The sequence below is a fragment of the Phyllobates terribilis genome, unplaced genomic scaffold, assembly GCF_046119375.1.
Source record: "Phyllobates terribilis strain yellow unplaced genomic scaffold, ASM4611937v1 Scaffold_5__5_contigs__length_657084704, whole genome shotgun sequence".
Taxonomy (NCBI): Eukaryota; Metazoa; Chordata; class Amphibia; order Anura; family Dendrobatidae; genus Phyllobates; species Phyllobates terribilis.
Window position 1 is genome coordinate 38,746,327 of NW_027362765.1, and position 24,112 is coordinate 38,770,438.

A 24,112-nucleotide genomic window follows, 5' to 3' on the forward strand; every position below is an offset into this window, starting at 1 on the left:
TCACTGCTGCAGCTGCGTGTTAGACGGCACCGCTGTTGCTGTGTGCGCTATACCTTGTTAATTTCAAGCCAATTTTCGCACAAATCTACAGATAGCTTGGGAGTAGGGAATAGTTGTGATTGCAGTCCTTTTAAGGACTAGGTTACAGCATTTCCTACGACTTTTATCAGGCAGGTCTGTGCTCTTAAATAGATAGATTGTGGGAGTAAAGACTAATTGTAATTGGAGTCCTTTTCAGGACTAGGTTACATCAGTTCCTATCAGTTTTTGCCAGGCAGATCTGTGCCAGTGCTGTGCAAGTTTTTTTCACAGCATTTGGCTGAATCTAGCAAAGCTAATCCTTTTTGGCCTATTGCAGAGTGTGTTAGTCAGTGGAGTAGCCTATCTGTGTTGCAAGATATACCACCTGTGTATAGAATACCAATTTTTTTACTGCACCTAGTGAAGTAAAATCTTTTGGGCATAGCATCATTCTATTAGTCCATCTATACTGACCTCCATCAGGTTGCAAATTGAATATAATTTTTTTCTGCATCTAGCTCTGAAAAAATATTGGGCTTCTAGCTGTGTGTGGGACTTGTTGTATTAGTCCATCTATACTGACCTCCATCAGGTTGCAAACTGAATATATTTTTTTCTGCATCTACCTCTGAAAAAATATTGGGCTTCTAGCTGTGTGTGGGACTTGTTCTATTAATCCATCTATACAGACCTCCATCAGGTTGCAAACTGAATATATTTTTTTCTGCATCTACCTCTGAAAAAATATTGGGCTTCTAGCTGTGTGTGGGACTTGTTGTATTAGTCCATCTATACTGACCTCCATCAGGTTGCAAACTGAATATATTTTTTTCTGCATCTACCTCTGAAAAAATATTGGGCTTCTAGCTGTGTGTGGGACTTGTTCTATTAATCCATCTATACAGACCTCCATCAGGTTGCAAACTGAACATATTTTTTTCGGCATCTACCTCTGAAAAAATATTGGGCTTCTAGCTGTGTGTGGGACTTGTTGTATTAGTCCATCTATACTGACCTCCATCAGGTTGCAAACTGAATATATTTTTTTCTGCATCTACCTCTGAAAAAATATTGGGCTTCTAGCTGTGTGTGGGACTTGTTCTATTAATCCATCTATACAGACCTCCATCAGGTTGCAAACTGAACATTTTTTTTTCTGCATCTACCTCTGAAAAAATATTGGGCTTCTAGCTGTGTGTGGGACTTGTTGTATTAGTCCATCTATACTGACCTCCATCAGGTTGCAAACTGAATATATTTTTTTCTGCATCTACCTCTCAAAAAATATTGGGCTTCTAGCTGTGTGTGGGACTTGTTCTATGAATCCATCTATACAGACCTCCATCAGGTTGCAAACTGAATATATTTTTTTCTGCATCTACCTCTGAAAAAATATGTGGCCTTCTAGCAGTGTGTGGGACTTTCTCTATTAGTCCATCTATACTGACCTCCATCAGGTTGCAAATTAAAAATAATTTTTATCTGCATCTACAGTACCTCTGAAAAAATATTTGGGCTTCTAGCTGTGTGTGGGACTTGTTCTATTAGTCCATCTATACTGACCTCCATCAGGTTGCAAATTGAATATAATTTTTATCTGCATCTAGCTCTGAAAAAATATTTGGCCTTCTAGCAGTGTGTGGGACTTTCTCTATTAGTCCATCTATACTGACCTCCATCAGGTTGCAAATTAAAAATAATTTTTATCTGCATCTACAGTACCTCTGAAAAAATATTTGGGCTTCTAGCTGTGTGTGGGACTTGTTCTATTAGTCCATCTATACTGACCTCCATCAGGTTGCAAATTGAATATAATTTTTATCTGCATCTAGCTCTGAAAAAATATTTGGCCTTCTAGCAGTGTGTGGGACTTTCTCTATTAGTCCATCTATACTGACCTCCATCAGGTTGCAAATTAAAAATAATTTTTATCTGCATCTAGCTCTGAAAAAATATTTGGCCTTCTAGCAGTGTGTGGGACTTTCTCTATTAGTCCATCTATACTGACCTCCATCAGGTTGCAAATTAAAAATAATTTTTATCTGCATCTACCTCTGAAAAAATATTTGGGCTTCTAGCTGTGTGTGGGACTTGTTCTATTACTCCATCTATACTGACCTCCATCAGGTTGCAAACTGAATATATTTTTTTCTGCATCTACCTCTGAAAAAATATTGGGCTTCTAGCTGTGTGTGGGACTTGTTGTATTAGTCCATCTATACTGACCTCCATCAGGTTGCAAATTAAAAATAATTTTTATCTGCATCTACAGTACCTCTGAAAAAATATTTGGGCTTCTAGCTGTGTGTGGGACTTGTTCTATTAGTCCATCTATACTGACCTCCATCAGGTTGCAAATTGAATATAATTTTTATCTGCATCTAGCTCTGAAAAAATATTTGGCCTTCTAGCAGTGTGTGGGACTTTCTCTATTAGTCCATCTATACTGACCTCCATCAGGTTGCAAATTAAAAATAATTTTTATCTGCATCTAGCTCTGAAAAAATATTTGGCCTTCTAGCAGTGTGTGGGACTTTCTCTATTAGTCCATCTATACTGACCTCCATCAGGTTGCAAATTAAAAATAATTTTTATCTGCATCTACCTCTGAAAAAATATTTGGGCTTCTAGCTGTGTGTGGGACTTGTTCTATTAATCCATCTATACAGACCTCCATCAGGTTGCAAACTGAATATAATTTTTTTCTGCATCTAGCTCTGAAAAAATATTTGGCCTTCTAGCAGTGTGTGGGACTTGTTCTATTAGTCCATCTATACTGACCTCCATCAGGTTGCAAATTCAAAATAATTTTTTGTCTGCATCTAGCTCTGAAAAAATATTTGGCCTTCTAGCAGTGTGTGGGACTTTCTCTATTAGTCCATCTATACTGACCTCCATCAGGTTGCAAACTGAATATATTTTTTTTCTGCATCTACCTCTGAAAAAATATTGGGCTTGTAGCTGTGTGTGGGACTTGTTCTATTAATCCATCTATACAGACCTCCATCAGGTTGCAAACTGAATAAAAAAAATTTCTGCATCTACCTCTGAAAAAATATTTGGGCTTCTAGCTGTGTGTGGGACTTGTTCTATTAGTCCATCTATACTGACCTCCATCAGGTTGCAAATTGAATATAATTTTTTTCTGCATCTAACCCAGCCAATAGTTTTGGCCTAATACCACAGTTTGGCCACTCAGCTCTGCTCGGTTCCCATCCATTGTTTTTTTGTGCAAACAACTCCAGAGTTGTGAATTAGTTAACCACCAAAATGAGTGGAAAAAGGCCTGCTGCTGGTGGAAAGGGGAATAGGCGTGTTGGGAAGGGGAAAAAAGGTTGTGTCCGTGGGGTAGGTGTTAAAGCAACAGTAACATCTGCAGAAGAAAGACCATCTTCCAGCCAAACTAAAATGTCTACTTCTTTTAGCGGACAATGTGATAAGATCCCTTTCTTACGGCCACGCCAATCGCTACAAATTCCAGATGAGGCACAAAAACAGCAGGTGCTTCAACGGATATCAAGTGCTCCTTTAAGTGGGCTCTCTTCCACATCAACTTCAACATCACAAATACTCCAGTCCTCAAAGGTGTCACCCCAATCGCACTTGCTTCCTCACAGCTCCCAAATCTCCAGCTGCCCGTCTGAGTATGAGGTAGAACAGATGGTTGAGTCTGCAGAGCTGTTTACTCATACTATAGCCTGGGAATCAGAGGTTGACTCCAGCGCTTCTGTGAGTCCAGACGAGGAAATGATCTGCACTGATGCCCAGAATCTTTATGAGTCGGATCCAGGACCAGACGCAGAAGGTTCTGACCATAATGTAGACCCTCATTCCCAAACTGTAACTCCTGTTGGTGGAGACAATGAGGAAGACGATGATGAGACTCAAATACCTGATTGGAGCGACAACTTTAGTTTTTTGTCAGGGCAGGAACAGGTTGGCTCTGAGGACGACGGGTGTGATAACGCACAGGGTGATGATGATGAGGTTGGAGATCCCACTTACTGTCAACCCACAGTCAGCCAAGAGATGAGGTCAGCAGAGGAGGTGGAGGAAGATGCTAGTGACGACGAGGTCAGGTTGCGCCTTCCTGGACAGAGACGTAGTACTGGAAGCACGTCAACAACTGCATCCTCAAGCACAACTCTGCCTCTCACCACAAGTCGTGGTGGCTCTTCAGGTCGCATGGGTGCTAAGCCTTGCATAGCCTGGGCATTTTTTCAGATCGATAAAGATGACCCAACTCGTGTTATCTGTAACATTTGTCAGCAAAAGCTAAGTAGAGGCCAAAAAATACATAGTTTGAGTACTTCATGCATGAACCGGCACATGGACATGAAGCATAAGTTGCAGTGGGAAGCTCAGTGTGCTACAATGCGGCCTAGCCGGCCGGGCCAACCACCGTCTGCCATATATTGTGCATCCGCGGCCTCTTCATCCTCTGTGACTGGGGGGACAGCAGTCACACCTGTTTTGGGGCGCAGACCTGCCACCTCTTTACCCGCAACAGCCAGCGTGATTGGCAGGTCATCATTTTCTTTGGAGGTGGTAACACCAGCTGGTGTTGAGCGCTGTCCGACATCGATAGCACCACCTTTGGATCAAGGCAACCTAACATGTCCGCCTGCATCTTCCTCACAGACCGGCAGTTTGCCGGGGACACCCTTATCAACCCCGTCTAAGCACAATAGCCAGCCCTCGGTCCCTCAGATGTGGACAAGTAAAAGACCATTTCCTCCTAGCCATGAGAAAGCTAAGAGGTTGAATTTCACCATCTGCAAGCTCTTGGCTACAGAAATGCTGCCTTTCCGCCTGGTGGACACAGAGGATTTTCGAGACCTTATGTCCGTCGCAGTGCCCCAGTACCAGATGCCCAGTCGGCACTACTTCTCAAAGAAAGGTGTGCCTGCGCTCCACCAGCATGTCGCACACAACATCACCGCTTCTTTGAGAAACTCTGTGTGTGACAGGGTGCATTTCACCACAGACACTTGGACGAGTAGGCATGGACAGGGGCGTTACATGTCGCTGACTGGGCACTGGGTAACTATGGTGACAGCAGGACAAGGGGCTGCTGTCCAAGTCTTGCCGTCCCCACGAGTTGTGCGTCAATCCTCTTTATGTCAAAGTTCCTCCACTGCTTCTGCCTCCTCAACCTCCTCTCGGTCTTCCACCTGCACCCAAAGCCTGTCTGGTCATGCCACAAGCTTTCTAACTGCGCAGAAGGGATCCTGCACACCTCCTTACTATGCTGGCAGTAGGGCTCAACGTCATCAGGCGGTTTTTACATTGAAATGTCTGGGAAATGTGAGTCACACAGTTGAGGAGTTGTGGTCAGCTCTGGAGAACCAATTTCATGAATGGTTGTCTCCACTGGACCTGAAACCAGGGAAGGCCGTGTGCGACAATGCTGCAAACCTGGGTGCGGCCCTTCGCTGGGGCAATGTCACACACGTGCCTTGTATGGCTCACGTGTTGAACCTGGTTGTCCAGCAATTTTTAGCCCACTATCCCAGACTAGATGGCCTTCTGCAGAGGGCACGGTCGCTGTGTGCTCACTTCCGCCGTTCGCATCCCGCAGCTCAGCGACTTACATCTCTACAGAAGTCGTTGGGCCTGCCACTTCACCGGCTAAAATGCGATGTGCCTACCCGGTGGAATTCAACTCTGCACATGTTGCAGCGACTGTGGCAGCACCGACAAGCCCTGGTGCAATACGTTCTGACGTATAGCCTGGGCCAACGAGATCCAGAGGTGGGGCAAATCACGCTGGAGGAGTGGTCTCAGATCAGGGACCTATGCACCCTTCTGCACAGTTTTGAAATGGCGACGAAGATGTTTAGTGCTGACGATGCCATTATCAGCATGACTATTCCGGTGATTTACATGCTGGAGCACATGTTAAACAGAATTCGGAGTCAGGTGGTGGCACAAGAGGAGGTGGAGGAAGTAGAGGAGGAGGAGTTGTATGCGGAAGGGCTAACATCTGCAAGGTCCAGACGGTCGGCAGCACCAAGGCGGCAGGCATGTGAGGGTGGGGGAGATGGTTTTACCAGGGCGCATGGTAGCAGCCAAACTAGTGAGGAAGGTGCAGGAGCCCAGGAAGAAGTGGAGGACGAACTGATGGAAGACTCATCAGATGAGGGAGACCTTGATCACATTTCTGTTGTGCGAGGTTGGGGGGAGAGGACAGAGGAAGGAAGCATGATTGTTACCTCGCCACCAACACAACAGGGTCTTGGTGCTTCTGGATGCGCAACACACATGAGTGCCTTCTTGCTGCACTACCTGCAACATGACCCTCGAATTGTGAGAATTAGAAATAATCCTGACTACTGGGTTGCCACACTGTTAGATCCCCGGTACAAAAGTAAATTTGCAGAAATTATTCCTGCCATAGAAAGGGATGCACGCATGCAGGAGTATCAGCAGAGACTGTTGCAGAATCTTACATGTGCTTTTCCACAAAATACCAGTGGTGCACGTAGTGAATCTCACAGTTCCAACTTGCCAACCGTGGGACCGTCAAGTGTTCAGCACTCAAACCGTAACAGAACCACAGTATCTGCTGGTAACATCAATTTTGCGGAATCATTTCACCACTTTTTTAGCCCATCCTTTGCAAGGCCACAGGAGACAAGAAGTCTGACACATAGTCAACGCCTAGAGACGATGGTACAGGATTATCTCCAAGTAAACATTGAAGCCATGACTGTGTCACTGGACCCTTGCTCTTTTTGGGCTTCCAATCTGGATAAATGGCCGGAGCTAGCCACTTACGCCTTGGAGATCTTGTCATGCCCCGCAGCCAGCGTTCTGTCTGAACGTGTGTTCAGCGCTGCTGGTGGTGTGCTGACAGATAAGCGCACGCGGCTCTCCACTGATAATGTAGACAGACTCACGTTCATAAAGATGAACAAATCATGGATCCGAAACGACTTTTCTACCCCTGTGTCATCCTGGGGAGAGTAAAAGCTTGATGATTGGTTAAAATCACCCTACCAACCGTTTTAAGCTTTCAAATTACTAATCATGTTTATCTGTATCTTGGCTGGAAAATAATTTGGGCTTTGTAGCAGTGTGCAGCACTGATTCTATTAGGCCATGTATAATAAGCTCCACCAGATTTAAAATTACTAATCATGTTTATCTGTATCTTGACTGGAAAATAATTTGGGCTTTGTAGCAGTGTGCAGCACTGATCCTATTAGGCCATCTATACTAAAGCTTCACCAGATTTAAAATTAATAATAATTTTTAGCTGCATCTAGCCCGGAAAATAATTTTGGGGCTCCGAGATGCGCAAGACACATAAGTGCCTTCTTGCTGCACTACCTGCAGCATGACCCTCATATTGTCAGAATTCGAAGTAATCATGACTACTGGGTTGCCACACTCTTAGATCCCCCAAACTTTTCGATCAACCTTTTCATTTTAATAAAGACCAAAAAAATGGTCATTTTTGAAATTATAAGCATTAGCAGGTTGTTAGAAACTGAAATCAAACAGTTTTCAACTCCAAACTTTATTCTAGGTGATGTTACATTTTCACATAGGACCCCTTGTTCGAAAGGAGCTTCTGAACTCTCTCGTCCATTGAATTTGTCAGGTTTTGGATGGTTTCTGCTTCAATTGTTTTGCATGAGGACAGAATACCCTCCCAGAGCTGTTGCTTAGATGTGAACTGCCTCCCGCCATCATAGACACTCCTTTTAATGATGCTCCAAAGGTTCTGAATAGGGTAGAGGTCAGGGGAGCATGGGGGTCACACCATAAGTTTGTCCCCTTTTATGCCCATATCAGCCAGAGATGCAGATGTTTTATGTGCAGCATGAGATGGTGCATTATCATGCAAAAAAATGATCTTGCTGTGAAATACACGGTTCTTCTTCTTGAACCATGGCAGGAAGTGCTGTTTGAGAAAATCCACATACATTATGGAGTTCATCTTTAGCGCCTTCAGGGATCCTAAAGGGGCCGACAATCTCTCTCCCCATGATTCCAGCCCAAAACATTACTCCACCTCCTCCTTGTTGGCGCTGTAGCCGTGTTTGCGTGGGGTGTCCATCAACCAGCCATCCTCCACTCCATCCATCTGGACCATCGAGCGCTGCACGGCACTCATCCGTGAACAAAACAGTTTTGAAATCAGTCTTCATGTAATGTTTGGCCCACTGGAGCCGTTTCTGCTTGTGTGAAGTGGATAGAGGAGGTCGACAGGATGGCGTATGCACAGCTGCAAACCTCTGAAGGACCCTGCATCTTGTTGTTCGGGGGACGTTGGAGGCACCAGCAGCTTCAAAAACTTGTCTGCTGCTATGACAAGGCTTTTTTGCCGCTGCTCTTTCAACCTGACGTAATTGCCTGTAGGAAAGAGTCCTCAATTTGCCCTTATCAGCACGCACACGTGTGTACTGTGAATCAGCTACATACTTCTTGATTGCCAAGACACTTCATCCTGATCATCGCACAATGTTGATTGTAGTCATGCCTTGACCTAAACACTCCACAATTTGTTGCTTCTCAGCAGCCGACACATCCTTTTTCTTTCCCATTTTGGGAGAAAATGTAGGCTGCTTAATAATGTGAGACAGCCTTCTTAAGTAGTCTTGCCTTTCATTGGACACACCTGCCAAACTAATTAGCACAGGTGTCTGCAATTGCTTACAGTGATATAAAGAGCCCTGACACACATCACCATCAATGAGTTTAACTGACAAACAAACAAATTCTTCCCTTATCACTCCTAAACACTTTTTGCATAATAATTTGGAACACAGTGTACATGTGCTTTTCCACAAAACACCAGTGGTTCACGTAGTGAATCTTACAGTTCTAACTTGCCAACCGTGGTCTGTATGGAGTTGTTCAATAAAGGGCCCAAAATTAAGATAACATAGATGGGAGAGGTCTCTATGAATAGGAATTCCTAAGTATTTGATACCCTGTGAGGGCCAGGCAAAGGGAAAGTTGGACTGGATGGAATCCTATATGGATTTGGGGAGGGAGACATCGAGGGCCTCAGACTTCGCTGCATTGATTTTAAAATTTGACCATGTAACAAAGTGATCTATTTCAGCCATAACAGCATGGATGGATATATGTGATTGAGTGATATATACTAGGACATCATCAGCAAATAGAGAGCACTTGTACTCGGTGCCTCCCACCTCAATCCACCTAATATTGGGGTTATGGCGAATTGATGAGAGCAGGTGCTCCGTCACTAGGATGTATAAGAGAGGGGACAGAGAACATCCCTGCCTTGTCCCATTGGTGATTGTGAAAGGTGATGAAAATGTTCTGACGCGCCCCCTGGGCCTTGGGACACCCGGAGCCGGACCCTTTTTGGTGGATGCTGGTGGTTGTAGTCTCCGTGGCGGCGACCCGGTTCCGTGGCTCAGGGCGGTCAAACCAGTGGCGGAACTATTTATGTGGTTTTGATGTTTAAATGTCCGACTACGCCACCCGTGGATTGCGGTCAGAGTGAACCGCCGCTCCAGGGCAGACCGCTGAGGCTGGTGTTGTGGGTGCAGCAGAGCGTAGCATAACTCCCCACGGGAGGAGTATAGCCTCAGGGCAGTGTATGCGGAGGATGGGGGTGATGGTGCAGGGCAGCAGCAGTAACGACACGGAGTCAGTGATGCAGTCCAGGGCCTTTACTCACAGTTCTTATTATCCAGACCACGTCTGCAGGTAACGGCTGCCCACGTCGTACTGTGCTCACCAGGTGAGGGGCTCAGACAACTCCCAGATAACTTTGGAGCGCTTCACAGGACCCCCTTTGTGTGTCCTTTGTCTGGCCTTTCTTACCAATCCTTCTGTCCGGCTGCCTCGGGCCTCCTCTTGGTAAACTTGGCGCCAGTTTCCCTGACCCTATGTGGTGCCTTCCTAGCGGGTGTAGCGAGGGGCTGCGCCACATAAAATGTCACAGCCTCCTGTTTCTAGCTGAGAGTCGTTTCCTGCCTCCACTAGTTTCGGGGACCGGTCTCCCCCTTTGGCCTGACCCCTCCACGCAGGTGGATTCAGGCGTGCGGTGGCGACTCGCCCGTCCGCACCCCTGGGATCCCTTCGTTCCTCGTTCCTGGAGCCTTCTCCGCTCCTCTTCCTTCCTTCTCCCTCTTCCAGGCCTGGGCCTCTGTTACTAGGCCCGCCGCCGGAGCAGAGCTCATGCAGAGCCCCTGCTCCCTGCCACTTCTGCTCAGACTTCTCTGCACTGAACTAAGATGGTGCCCACCTTTTATACTCCCTTCTCAATGCACCCAGGAACTGCTTCCTCCCTGCTCCTGCACTACAGGGTTCCCCTTCCTCAGTGTTCCCTGCCCCCACTCCAGCCAGGGACAGGGACTGTCGTGCCCATCTCAGGGGCATATTGGTCGCCCTGCCCCACGGCAATGTGGTGTAATGCATGCAGGTGTCGGGTCCTGATCCACACTACATCCTTACCTGAGAGTGAGATATCACACCTCTGGGTGAGGTGCAATACCTCTGTAGCAACCGAGCCCTCAAGGTGCTACAGTTCCATTTATCTTCAGCCTAGGTGACGTATTGCGATACAGGGCCGTGATTTTGGCTATAAAAGGGTCCCCTAGACCCCTACCCCAAGCTTTTTAAGAGAATCATATATGGCGTGCCAGGAGACTCTATGGAATGCTTTCTCAGCATCCAACGAGAGTATCTAATTACAAATTTTTAACTGCATCTAGCCCAGGAAATACTTTGTGCCTAGTAGCAGTGTCTGCTAGTCAGCAGATTATCCCGGCTGTTAAGCAAGCTACACCACCTGTAGTTTGAACACTTAATTTTTTCAAAGGAAATGCTTCGGGACCACGGGATACTCCGTGAAGAGCATCAGGAGGCACCCCAAAGCATAGGGGCTGGGACTGGCAGTAGGATGCCTTGCGGTGGACAGCCGAGCTCGATCCTTATAAAAGCTTTTTAACTGCAGCAGCTTTAGTGGACGCTACTGGAGCTGGAATTACGCGGCTGCTGGCATGAGACTTGCCCTCCAATAGATCCTTGTAAATGGATTTAAAGTGTATTCATTCAAATTAGAGAGACAATTTAAATGAAAAAGCTTAGAGCTGCCTCCACCACAGGGGGGCTCGCTCGACCCACCAGCGGACAGGCACCAGTATTGGGAGAGGGGGGCTGGCCGTCAGGGTTCACCGCGGCTCTGGCACAAACCCGGCGACGCGGAGGTGGCACGGGCAGGAGCGGACTGAACGTGTCGGCTTCTCACTTTTTGGATTTTAGAAGGGCATGACATGCCTATATCTGTGTCTCCCCCTCCTTTTACTCCTCCACCTCTTTTCTTTTCGCATGACTATATGTACTTGTCACTTTTCCATGTGTTAGTTGTGTCTTCTGAGCAGTTTGTCAGCTTTTGGACACCTTTGAAGGTGTTTTCTATGTGTTTCTATGTGTTTTTGTTTGCCTGCCATTGGTTTTAACGGTGTTCGAAGGTGTTCGACGATCAGTTCGACGAACAGTTCGGCGAACACACGGGTGTTCGACGAACCGAACCGAACTCGAACACTACGGGGGTGGCTCAACACTACTTATTACAAATTGCCAACCACTATATGAAAATAGAGAATAGAGGTAATACTACCGTATACAACTGCCCCAGTGCTCAGCTACTAGCTCACCTCCTAGCTCTTTTAATCATTTTATTGGTCTACATATTGGCAGCTTTTAACAATGAACTAAATAAAGATATTTTTTTATCATTATTTTGGTGTTCCCCATCCATCTTAGTGAAATAGTGAGTCTCAGGTGTTTGACAGGGGAAGAGAGGCATTTGAATAGTTTTGCTGGCCTGCATCTCCTGTGTCACCGAGAGGTCAGCTGTCTCCTGTGTCTGAGGTGCTTCGCAGGAGATAAGTCTGAATATCTCCTTGGGAGGCAGAGGAGGTATAAGGAGCTTTGGATAAGCTTTATTTTGTTTTGCTTGTATATGTCAGTTGTACAGCTTTTTAAGATCTTGGAGTGGAGGAGCTCCGCACCAGACGTCTTCAATGCTCCATGGCTGGCCATGCCCCCCCCCATGTGAGTTTTTTAATGGACACATAAATTTGAAAAGGGCTTCTCCCCTGTGTGAAGTTTTTTATGTCTAACAAGATTTGATTTCTCTGTAAAACATTTCCCACATTCCGTACATGTAAAAGGTTTCTCCCCTGTGTGAGTTCTCTGATGGATAACTAAAACTGATTTCTGATTAAAACATTTCCCACATTCTGAACATGAATATGGCTTCTCCCCGGTGTGAAGTTTCTGATGTCTAACAAAATTTGATTTATCTGCAAAAGATTTCCTGCATTCTGAGCATGAAAATGGTTTCTCCCCTGTGTGAATTTTCTGATGAATAACAAGACTTGATTCATTTGCATAACATTTCCCACTTTCTGAACATGAAAAGGGCTTCTCTCCTGTGTGAAATATCTGATGTCTAACAAGACTTGATTTATCTGTATAAGATTTCTCACATTTTGAACATGAATATGGCTTCTCTCCTATGTGAGTTCTCTGGTGTTTAACAAGATATGATTTACCTGCAAAACATTTCCCACATTCTGGACATGAAAAAGGCTTCTCCCCTGTGTGAATTCTCTGATGTACAACTAAATGTGTATTCCGTTTAAAACATTTCCCACATTCTGGACATGAAAAAGGCTTCACCCCTCTGTGACTTCTCTGATGGGCAACTAAATCTAGTTTCTGATTATAACATTTGCCACATTCTGAACATGAATATGGCTTCTCCCCTGTGTAAACTCTCTCATGTCTAACAAGATATGATTTTTGGTTAAAATATTTCCCACACTGTGAACAAGAAAATCTTCTCTCCTTTGTCTGAATTTTTTTACGAGTAATAAAAGACATTTTGAGGGAAAAATTATTTCTATTTTCTTCAGTTGTTAATGGCTCCTTTGCTGTAAGAGCAGTGTGATTTTTATTGCCTATTGCCTGTCTTTTATTTTTCTTAATAGTCTGTGATGAATCAGAAGTTTGGACCTGTGTAAAAGCATCAGATGATAGATCTTTGCTGTAAATGGATGATAATATATCTGGAGTAATGGTTTTCACTTCACTTCTATATTTTGTGAACTCAAGATCATCTGATTTAAAAATTGTAGATGTCATTTGTTCTTGTGTTCTCCTGGTACAGTCATCTGCCAATAAAGATGAATAAAGTATCCTTAAAAATATATTTGTATAACATTTCAATACTATACATAGAAATTGCAAGTTATTTAGACAAAACCAATTGACGATCAAACATTAGACCTCAGTGCACGAACGAGTAGAGCATGATGGTCGACCCTGTTTGATCGTTCTGCCTCCCAAATACTGGAATAACACACCAGCAAAAAATATTATGTAGGCCAAAATCATACCAATAAAAACTTACTGGATAGAGTGTGACACCCCACTGTTGTACCACATCACCAATAATGAGCCGCAGTAACTGTGTTAGATGAATTATACTTATAAACACCGCAGCCATAGAATAAACATTGAACACCGCTTATTGAACAGAAAAGAATGGTGAACTAAACCCTGGGAACAGACCAGATAACCATAACACAAGGAGTCCTGCAGGACAGAGGCCTGGATTGCTGAAACACTAATTCAATAACCTTTAGGATATGGATAAATGGGCACAGCATTGGGATTTTTATACATTACTCACCCCGAAGCCCACTGACGTCTATTCTAAATCCATAAATCCCTAGGCCTCAAGTCAGGAGTTGGACCATCATTGAAACTGAAGAAATATACCACTGCAGTCTGGAAGGACCTCCTCTGCCATTACCAACGCTGGGTTCATCATCACACCATATGGTAGAGGAGCGTGGTTCATCACTCCTGTGATGCTGATGTTAATTACAGAGGGAGTTTGGACCCCGGTATTGATGAAAGCGGCCTCAATAAATGCACTTACTATCGGTCAATCCATATATAATGGAAAAAATCATTAACTGATTTGTTATATCTGTAGCTCCTAATACAGGACCTCAGGCCAACTCAGAGAGCTGGTAGAAAGAACCCTTCCCACAAGAGACCGAGGTGCATAACCAAGGCTGGACTATGTACACAAGACAATGTCTTTGAATTTGCACCTATACAAGTGACTTATGAGGACAAATGCAAAAAAAATAATAATTTTTCTTAGTAAACAGGACAGGTTATCAAAATTGGGCTCTCTCAGCTTGGAAAAAACAAGGCCTAAAGGCAAGTTGACTACAATGTGCAAATATATGAGGGAACAGGTAGAGATCTTCCCAATGATCTTTTACGCCTAATCTGCAACAGCGACCAGGTGCCATACTCCAAGGTCTCGTCCCAATCACAAAGGGCGACTCTTTACTGTCAGAGCAGAGAGACTATGGATTCTTTAATGAAAGAGTAGTGAGACTATGGATTTTCTATTGTAACCTGATGCTGTAATGTTTGATTCCCAACAAAGTACAAGGAGGACATGGATACCTTTCTTGATAAATATATTGCAGGTTATGGGCACCAGGTTCTGTGATGGAACATTGATCCTGGAACTAGTCTGATTGATGTATGTGGAGTCAGGAAGGAACTTTTCCCCCCAACATGGGGAAATTAGCATTTGCCTCTTGAGGTTTTAACTCCTCTCCGTGTATCAATATTATGTTATGCTCTGTGATGAACTCAATAGACATATGGTTCCCTTAAACCATAAACTATAAAACAGAATCCAGAGCTTAGCAATTAAGGGCAGAGCCCGACAGAATGAGGCAAATGAAGCTGGATCTAGGTCCAGAGGCACAAGGCCACTCTAACCGGAGTCAAGGATAGAGACAAGGTGTAGGGCACGAGCCCTGAGGCATGAGGCCAGAAGCACGAAGCCCGGACAGATGAAGCATACGAGGCAGAGAGGCCGAGGTGTACGAGGCAGACAGACCCAAGGCTACAGGCTTGAAGGCCTGAGGTTTATGAGACCCAAGGTATACGAGGCCCAAGGTCGTAGGCATGAGGCCCAAGCCTAGAAGCATGAGGCCAAAGCCTGGAGGTCAGAGGCACATATTTGGAGGTCAGAGACCAGAGGCCCTGAGACATGAGGTGTATGAGGCCCTGAGGCACGAGGTGTACACGCTCATAGGCGCGAGGCACGAGGCCAGAGCGGCTCTCGGAGGCATTAGGCACGAGCAGAGCTCAGAGGCGTGTGGCCCGAGGCAAGAGTGGAGCTCGGAGGTATGAGGCCAGAGCCACGCTTGGAGGGATGAGGCACGAGGCCATGGCTGCGCTTGGAGGCATGAGGCACGAGGTCATAGCCGAGCTCAGGGGTGTGAGGCACAAGGCCAGAGTCGCGTTTGGAGGCTTGAGGTACCAGGCCAGAGCCACGCCCGGAGGCGTGAAGCACGAGGCCAGAGCCGCGCTCAGAGGCGTGAGGCACGAGGCAAAAGCCACGCTCGGAAACGAGAAGCAAGAGGCAATAACCACGCTCGGAGGCGAGAGGCACGAGGCCAGAGCCGTGTTCAGACTTATTTTTAAGAGAGAAATCCATCTGTGGATTCAGAATAAACCATCTCTCTAAGGCTATGTGCACACGATCAGTGTTCACTGCGGATTGGACGCAGCGCAAGTGTGCTGTGTGCAATCTGCAGTGACCAGATGTTGCATAAGTAGAGATTATGTTTAATGTATTTTTACATCTATAGTAATATAAATTTGAGTTTAATAAATTAGGTCTCTATATATTAATTAAAATAACTATTTTATAATTTAGAGCATATATACATATATACATATATATATATATATATACACACACTGCTCAAAAAAATAAAGGGAACACTTAAACAACAGAATATAACTCCAAGTAAATCAAACTTCTGTGAAATCAAACTGTCCACTTAGGAAGCAACACTGATTGACAATCAATTTCACATGCTCTTGTGCAAATGGAATAAACAATAGATGGAAATTATTGGCAATTATCAAGACACACTCAATAAAAGAGGGTTTCTGCAGGTGGGGACCACAGACCACATCTCAGTACCAATGCTTTCTGGCTGATGTTTTGGTCACTTTTAAATGTTGGTTGTGCTTTCACACTCGTGGTAGCATGAGACGGACTCTACAACCCACAGAAGTTGCTCAGGTAGTGCAGCTCATCCAGCTGTGGCAAGGAGGTTTGCTGTGTCTGTCAGCGTGGTGTCCAAAGGCTGGAGGCGCTATCAGGAGACAGGCCAGTACACCAGGAGACTTGAAGGGGGCCGTAGGAGGGCAACAACCCAGCAGCAGGACCGCTACCTCCACCTTTGTGCAAGGAGGAACAGGAGGAGCACTGCCAGAGCCCTGCAAAATGACCTCCAGCAGGCCACAAATGTGCATGTGTCTACACAAACAGTTAGAAACCGACTCCATGAGGGTGGTATGAGGGCCCGACGTCCACAGATGGGGGTTGTGCTCACAGCCCAACACTGTGCAGGACGCTTGGCATTTGCCACAGAACACCAGGATTGGCAAAGTCGCCACTGGCGCCCTTTGCTCTTCATAGATGAAAGCAGGTTCACACTGAGCACATGTGACAGACGTGACAGAGTCTGGAGACGCCGTGGAGAGCGATCTGCTGCCTGCAACATCCTTCAGCATGACCGGTTTGGCAGTGGGTCAGTAATGGTGTGGGGTGGCATTTCTTTGGAAGGCCGCACAGCCCTCCATGTGATAGCCAGAGGTAGCCTGACTGCCATTAGGTACCGAGATGAGATCCTCAGACCCCTTGTGAGACCATATGCTGGTGCGGTTGGCCCTGGGTTCCTCCTAATGCGGGACAATGCCAGACCTCATGTGGCTGGAGTGTGTCAGCAGTTCCTGCAAGATGAAGGCATTGAAGCTATGGACTGGCCCGTCCGTTCCCCAGACCTGAATCCGATTGAGCACATCTGGGACATCGTGTCTCGCTCCATCCACCAACGTCACGTTGCACCACAGACTGTCCAGGCACGTGGAGGCCACACACAATACTGAGCCTCATTTTGTCTTGTTTTAAGGACATTACATCAAAGTTGGATCAGCCTGTAGTGTTTTTTTTGCACTTTAATTTTGAGGGTGACTCCAAATCCAGGCCTCCATTGGTTAATAAATTTGATTTCCATTGATGATTTTTGTGTGATTTTGTTGTCAGCACATTCAACTTTGTACAGAGCAAAGTATTCAATGAGAATATTTCATTCATTCAGATCTAGGATGTGTTATTTGAGTGTTCCCTTTATTTTTTTGAGCAGTGCATTTCTTGTGTTTATGTGTCTACTGTTTATATTTCAGCATATAAATACAAAGGACATACGGATTATATTTTTTTCACATGATTTTCTATGCTGTCAGCACATTCTACGTACGCCGTCATTTGGCTTTGCAGTTTAGAGATCTGGGAAGGTAAGGGTCAGCATCTTCTAATTCTAGGTAGTACGGTGGATTCTCCGGGCTGTAAGCTCTGGCCGAAACAGGTGTCACTCCAACTGAAGGACTTCCAATGCCCAGAGTAATGGGGACAGTTTTGGTTTAGCAGGAGAATGGTGACTGATTGATTGTGATATGGCCGGACTACACTGAAGATAAAGCAGCCACATCCCGTTACTGAGAAGAATCCGTAATTTCTTCACATTTAGTGGTTACTACTCACCTAGACGGTTATCTGTAGGAATTTCTTCTTTACAACGCTCATCACCACTCACATATGTCTCTGTAGTATTAATATGGGTCAGATCTTTACCCTGAAACAAATATTGTAAAAGTCACAGACAGATGGAGAAGTCACATCTATGATCAGCTCTAATCCTGCCATCTCCACCGTTCTCATTACACAAGTATAAAACATATAATACTGGTGGATAAGACTGAACACAAGACCTTAACAGCCGTCTACACATCATAGGGGAGATCTCATGACACCTTCCCTCCATCTACCTGATGATCCTGAGGAACATTGGGATATTCTGGTTTACAGTCCTTTGGAAAAAGAGGACGGGGACATCTCTCTGGTGTTGTCCTCTTACTGGATAGAACTGGAGGAAACACATACAGGGACTGAATTAATTCATTACATACAGATAATTATAGGCCGTGTGTATTTAGTCCTGTCTATTACCTGGCGATATGAGGGGCTGAGGAACCTCCATCATGACGTCCTTGTACAGATCTTTGTGTCCTTCTAAATACTCCCACTCATCCATGGAGAAATAGATAGTGACATCTTGACACCTTATAGGAACCTGACACATACAATGACACAGTCATCCCCCCGATCCTTTCGTAGTGTTATTTATAATGTCCCAGCATTCCCAGCAGTGTCACCTCTCTAGTCAGCAGCTCAATCATCTTGTAGGTGAGTTCTAGGATCTTCTGGTCATTGATGTCCTCATGTATCAGGGGGTGAGGTGGAGGCCCCATGATTGTGTTCAGGGTCCTTTCCCATCCCTCAGACACATGGGCCTGACAGCGCTCACTAGAGGTCTTCTTCACTACTGTGTAATCCTGGTTATGGAGAGACACATTAATAAATCTCACTACAGACATTTCCAGAGTCCTCACCTCTCCAGTTCTGTCCATCTGTTATTCCCATAGATAAGAATGATGTAATGTAACGTCATCAGAATCTCTCACCTCTCCAGTAAGCCAGAAGAGGATCTCTAGGGTGAGGTGTAATATCCTCTCCGCCATCTTGTTCCTGTTCCTATCCATCCTTGACGGGTCAATCAGGAAAATTCTCTTATATAGAAGATCTCCACTGAGAGGATCCGATATTGTAGGATCTTGAATGGGAAGATGAGCCGACGTAAGATCAAAAAGTATCCTGTGTAATAATAAAAATGACTCTAGATAATAAGGGAAACATACCAGGAAACAGACCGTGTAGATGTTGTATTTGCTCTTCTTGTATGGACTGAAACATGAATTTCATTCGACCCCGCCAGTGAGCCCCTGTTCTACCACAGCTCTGTGACTTTTCTAAGAGATTTATGCCCAAATTCTGGCTTAATGGCTTTGATGGATCGAGGCAATGGTGTTCATTTTTAACAAATGTTAAATATTTGTTGAAAAAAAGAATTCAGAGTCCAATAAGTTACATCTTAAAGAAAACCTTTCAGCAGGATTTTGGAAAGTAAAGTACAGACATGGTCACAATGGTGCTGCAACACTGACTAAACTGATGCCTGTGGTGAAGACATCCGTTTTGTGGTTTTTGTTTAATCAGTGTTTGAAGTTCTCCTGTAATTATATCTTTGTGCACAGTGGCGGCCCGTGGGCCAAGTCTTTTCTTGGAGCTCAGGTCCTTTAGTCATCCTCCTGTTTTCCATCAATGATCTGCCTCCTATTTTAAATATCGTGCCGGCGCAGTAATTGCTGTGGTCTCCAAAAAATAGTATTTTGCCAACAAAATGGTGCTGCCGGCGGTGGCGCATACGCAGTCGCGTCTTCAATTTATCGCTCGTTCTTAATCTGCACATTTGCCGACTACTACGTGCCGAGGACTAGCGCAGGAGTGCAGAAGAGAAGCTATATATCGCCACTACTCAAAAAATCTAAGCAGTGAAGGCAACATTGGAAGAGTGGTATAATATTATAAAAAGTAGGTAGTCTATGTATATACATAGAAAGATTCAGGGAGTAAATTACATAAAAAAGGCAGTTATGGAACATACAGTGGGGAAAATAAGTATTTGATACTCTGCCGATTTTGCAAGTTTTCCCACCTACATGAATGGAGAGGTCTGTAATTTTATAGTAGGTATACTTCACCTGTGAGAGAATCTAAAAAGAAAAAAATCAGAACATCACATTGAATGATTTTTACATAATTAAATTGCATTTTTCTGCATGAAATACGTATTTTATCACCTACCAACCAACAAGAATTCTGGCTCTCACAGACCTGTTAGTTTTTCTTTAAGAAGCCCTCCTACTCTGCATTCATTAGCTGTATTAATTGCACCTGTTTGAACCCGTTACCTGTATAAAACACACTTATACGGAAGCAGTGGTGTAATGTGTGACCCCCTCCATCCACTTCTATGGGAGAAGGTATGATGTGTGACCACCCCCCCTCCATCCACTTCTATGGGAGAAGGTGTGATGTGTGACCCCCCTCCATCCACTTCTATGGGAGCAGTAGTGTATTGTGTGACCCCCCTCCATCCACTTCTATGGGAGCAGTGGTGTAATGTGTGACCCCCCGGTCCATCCACTTCTATGAGAGCAGACAATGTGAACTGAGGTCTAAGATGGCAGACATACAAGAAACAGAGGCATGTTCACACTAGCAAAAAAGAAGCAAGACAAAAATATATCTCATACCCTACCATAATTATATATAAATGTAAAGCAAAGTTGCATAATAAATATAGGGTACTTAGTGAACTATTTTTGATCAAAAAAAGTATACAAGCCGTCCCACCAGCGGCAAGGTGACCCTAAATTGGGACGGTACCTATACTGCCTATATTAAAAACCTTACTGTATATCAAAGTTGAAGTAATGCATATAAAAGGGTAGACAAATAGGACCGGGTCCCAACTCCAGACCACCTAGGCCCGTGGTAAGCTACATATATACCAATCAGCTCAACAAAGGGCATGCCACACCCTTAAATTGCACAGAATGCAAACAAGTCAAAAAACCAGACAATGTGAACTGAGGTCTAAGATGGCAGACATACAAGAAACAGAGGCATGTTCACACTAGCAAAAAAGAAGCAAGACAAAAATATATCTCATACCCTACCATAATTATATATAAATGTAAAGCAAAGTTGCATAATAAATATAGGGTACTTAGTGAACTATTTTTGATCAAAAAAAGTATACAAGCCGTCCCACCAGCGGCAAGGTGACCCTAAATTGGGACGGTACCTATACTGCCTATATTAAAAACCTTACTGTATATCAAAGTTGAAGTAATGCATATAAAAGGGTAGACAAATAGGACCGGGTCCCAACTCCAGACCACCTAGGCCCGTGGTAAGCTACATATATACCAATCAGCTCAACAAAGGGCATGCCACACCCTTAAATTGCACAGAATGCAAACAAGTCAAAAAACCAGACAATGTGAACTGAGGTCTAAGATGGCAGACATACAAGAAACAGAGGCATGTTCACACTAGCAAAAAAGAAGCAAGACAAAAATATATCTCATACCCTACCATAATTATATATAAATGTAAAGCAAAGTTGCATAATAAATATAGGGTACTTAGTGAACTATTTTTGATCAAAAAAAGTATACAAGCCGTCCCACCAGCGGCAAGGTGACCCTAAATTGGGACGGTACCTATACTGCCTATATTAAAAACCTTACTGTATATCAAAGTTGAAGTAATGCATATAAAAGGGTAGACAAATAGGACCGGGTCCCAACTCCAGACCACCTAGGCCCGTGGTAAGCTACATATATACCAATCAGCTCAACAAAGGGCATGCCACACCCTTAAATTGCACAGAATGCAAACAAGTCAAAAAACCAGACAATGTGAACTGAGGTCTAAGATGGCAGACATACAAGAAACAGAGGCATGTTCACACTAGCAAAAAAGAAGCAAGACAAAAATATATCTCATACCCTACCATAATTATATATAAATGTAAAGCAAAGTTGCATAATAAATATAGGGTACTTAGTGAACTATTTTTGATCAAAAAAAGTATACAAGCCGTCCCACCAGCGGCAAGGTGACCCTAAATTGGGACGGTACCTATACTGCCTATATTAAAAACCTTACTGTATATCAAAGTTGAAGTAATGCATATAAAAGGGTAGACAAATAGGACCGGGTCCCAACTCCAGACCACCTAGGCCCGTGGTAAGCTACATATATACCAATCAGCTCAACAAAGGTTTTTAATATAGGCAGTATAGGTACCGTCCCAATTTAGGGTCACCTTGCCGCTGGTGGGACGGCTTGTATACTTTTTTTGATCAAAAATAGTTCACTAAGTACCCTATATTTATTATGCAACTTTGCTTTACATTTATATATAATTATGGTAGGGTATGAGATATATTTTTGTCTTGCTTCTTTATTGCTTCTATGAGAGCAGTAGTGTATTGTGTGACTCCCCCTCCATCCACTTCTATGAGAGTAGTGTATTGTGTGACTCCCCCTCCATCCACTTCTATTGGAGCAGTAGTGTAAAGTCTGACCCCACTCCATCCACTTCTATGGAAGCAGTTGTGTAATGTGTGACCCCCCCCCGCTCCATTAACTTCTATGGGAGCAGTAGTGTAATGTGTGGTCCCGCTCCATTAACTTATATGGGAGCAGTAGTGTAATGTGTGACCCTCCGCTCCATCCACTTCTATGGGAGCAGTAGTGTAATGTGTGACACCCCCGCTCCATCCACTTCTATGGGAGCAGTAGTGTAATGTGTGACCCCCCGCTCCTTCTACTTCTATGGGAGCAGTAGTGTATTGTGTGACCCCGCTCCATCCACTTCTATGGGAGCAGTAGTGTAAAGTGTGACCCCCCCTCCATCCACTTCTATAGTAGTAGTGCATTGTGTGACCCCCCCCTCCATCCACTTTTATAGTAGTAGTGTATTGTGTGACCCCGCCTCCATCCACTTCTATGGGAGCAGTTGTGTATTGTGTGACCCCGCCTCCATCCACTTCTATGGGAGCAGTAGTGTAAAGTATGACCCCGCTCCATCCATTTCTATGGGAGCAGTAGTGTAATGTGTGACCCCCCGCTCCATCCACTTCTATGAGAGCAGTAGTGTATTGTGTGACTCCCCCTCCATCCACTTCTATGAGAGTAGTGTATTGTGTGACCCCCCCCTCCATCCACTTCTATTGGAGCAGTAGCGTAAAGTGTGACCCCGCTCCATCCACTTCTATGGGAGCAGTAGTGTAATGTGTGACCCCCCCCCCCCAGCTCCATTAACTTCTATGGGAGCAGTAGTGTAATATGTGGTACCGCTCCATTAACTTCTATGGGAGCAGTAGTGTAATGTGTGACCCCCCCGCTCCATCCACTTCTATGGGAGCAGTAGTGTAATGTGTGACCCCCCGCTCCATCCACTTCTATGGGAGCAGTAGTGTAATGTGTGACCGCCCCCCCCCCCGCTCCATCCACTTCTATGGGAACAGTAGTGTAATGTGTGACCCCCAGCTCCATCCACTTCTATGGGAGCAGTAGTGTATTGTGTGACCCCCGCTCCATCCACTTCTATGGGAGCAGTAGTGTAAAGTGTGACCCCGCTCCATCCACTTCTATGGGAGCAGTAGTGTAATGCGTGGTCCGGCTCTATCCACTTCTATGGGAGCAGTAGTGTATTGTGTGACCCCGCTCCATCCATTTGTATGGGAGCAGTAGTGTAAAGTGTGACCCCTGCTCCATCCACTTCTATGGGAGCAGTAGTGTAAAGTGTGACCCCCCCTCCATCCACTTCTATAGTAGTAGTGTATTGTGTGACCCCCCCTCCATCCACTTCTATAGTAGTAGCGTATTGTGTGACCCCCGCCTCCATCCACTTCTATGGGAGTTGTGTATTGTGTGACCCTGCCTCCATCCACTTCTATGGGAGCAGTAGTGTTAAGTATGACCCCGCTCCATCCATTTCTATGGGAGAAGTAGTGTAATGTGTGACCCCCCCGCTCCATCCACTTCTATGGGAGCAGTAGTGTAAAGTGTGACCCCCGCTCCATCCACTTCTATGGGAGCAGTAGTGTAAAGTGTGACCCCGACCCATCTACTTCTATGGGAGCAGTAGTGTAAAGTGTGACCCCCCCCCCGCTCCATACACTTCTATGGGAGCAGTAGTGTAAAGTGTGACCCCCCCCTCCCGCTCCATCCACTTCTATGGGAGCAGTCGTGTAAAGTGTGACCCCCGCTCCATCCACTTCTATGGGAGCAGTAGTGTAAAGTGTGACCCCGCTCCATCCACTTCTATGGGAGCAGTAGTGTAAAGTGTGACCCCCGACCCATCTACTTCTATGGGAGCAGTAGTGTAAAGTGTGACCCCCCCCCCCCCGCTCCATCCACTTCTATGGGAGCAGTAGTGTAATGTGTGACTCCCCGCTCCATCCACTTCTATGGGAACAGTAGTCTAATGTG

General features: G+C 45.0%; 1 protein-coding gene across 1 annotated transcript; it reads right to left on the bottom strand.

The window, feature by feature from the left end:
- Positions 1–12,081: 12,081 nt before the first annotated feature.
- On the bottom strand, positions 12,082–15,029 carry LOC141271419 (uncharacterized). Its single transcript, XM_073681502.1, has 2 exons — positions 14,960–15,029; positions 12,082–13,196 (listed from the first exon to the last, which is right to left on the bottom strand). The coding sequence occupies exons 1-2, from the start codon at positions 15,027–15,029 to the stop codon at positions 12,082–12,084; spliced, it is 1,185 nt and encodes a 394-aa protein (XP_073537603.1).
- Between the last annotated feature and the right edge of the window lie 9,083 nt (positions 15,030–24,112).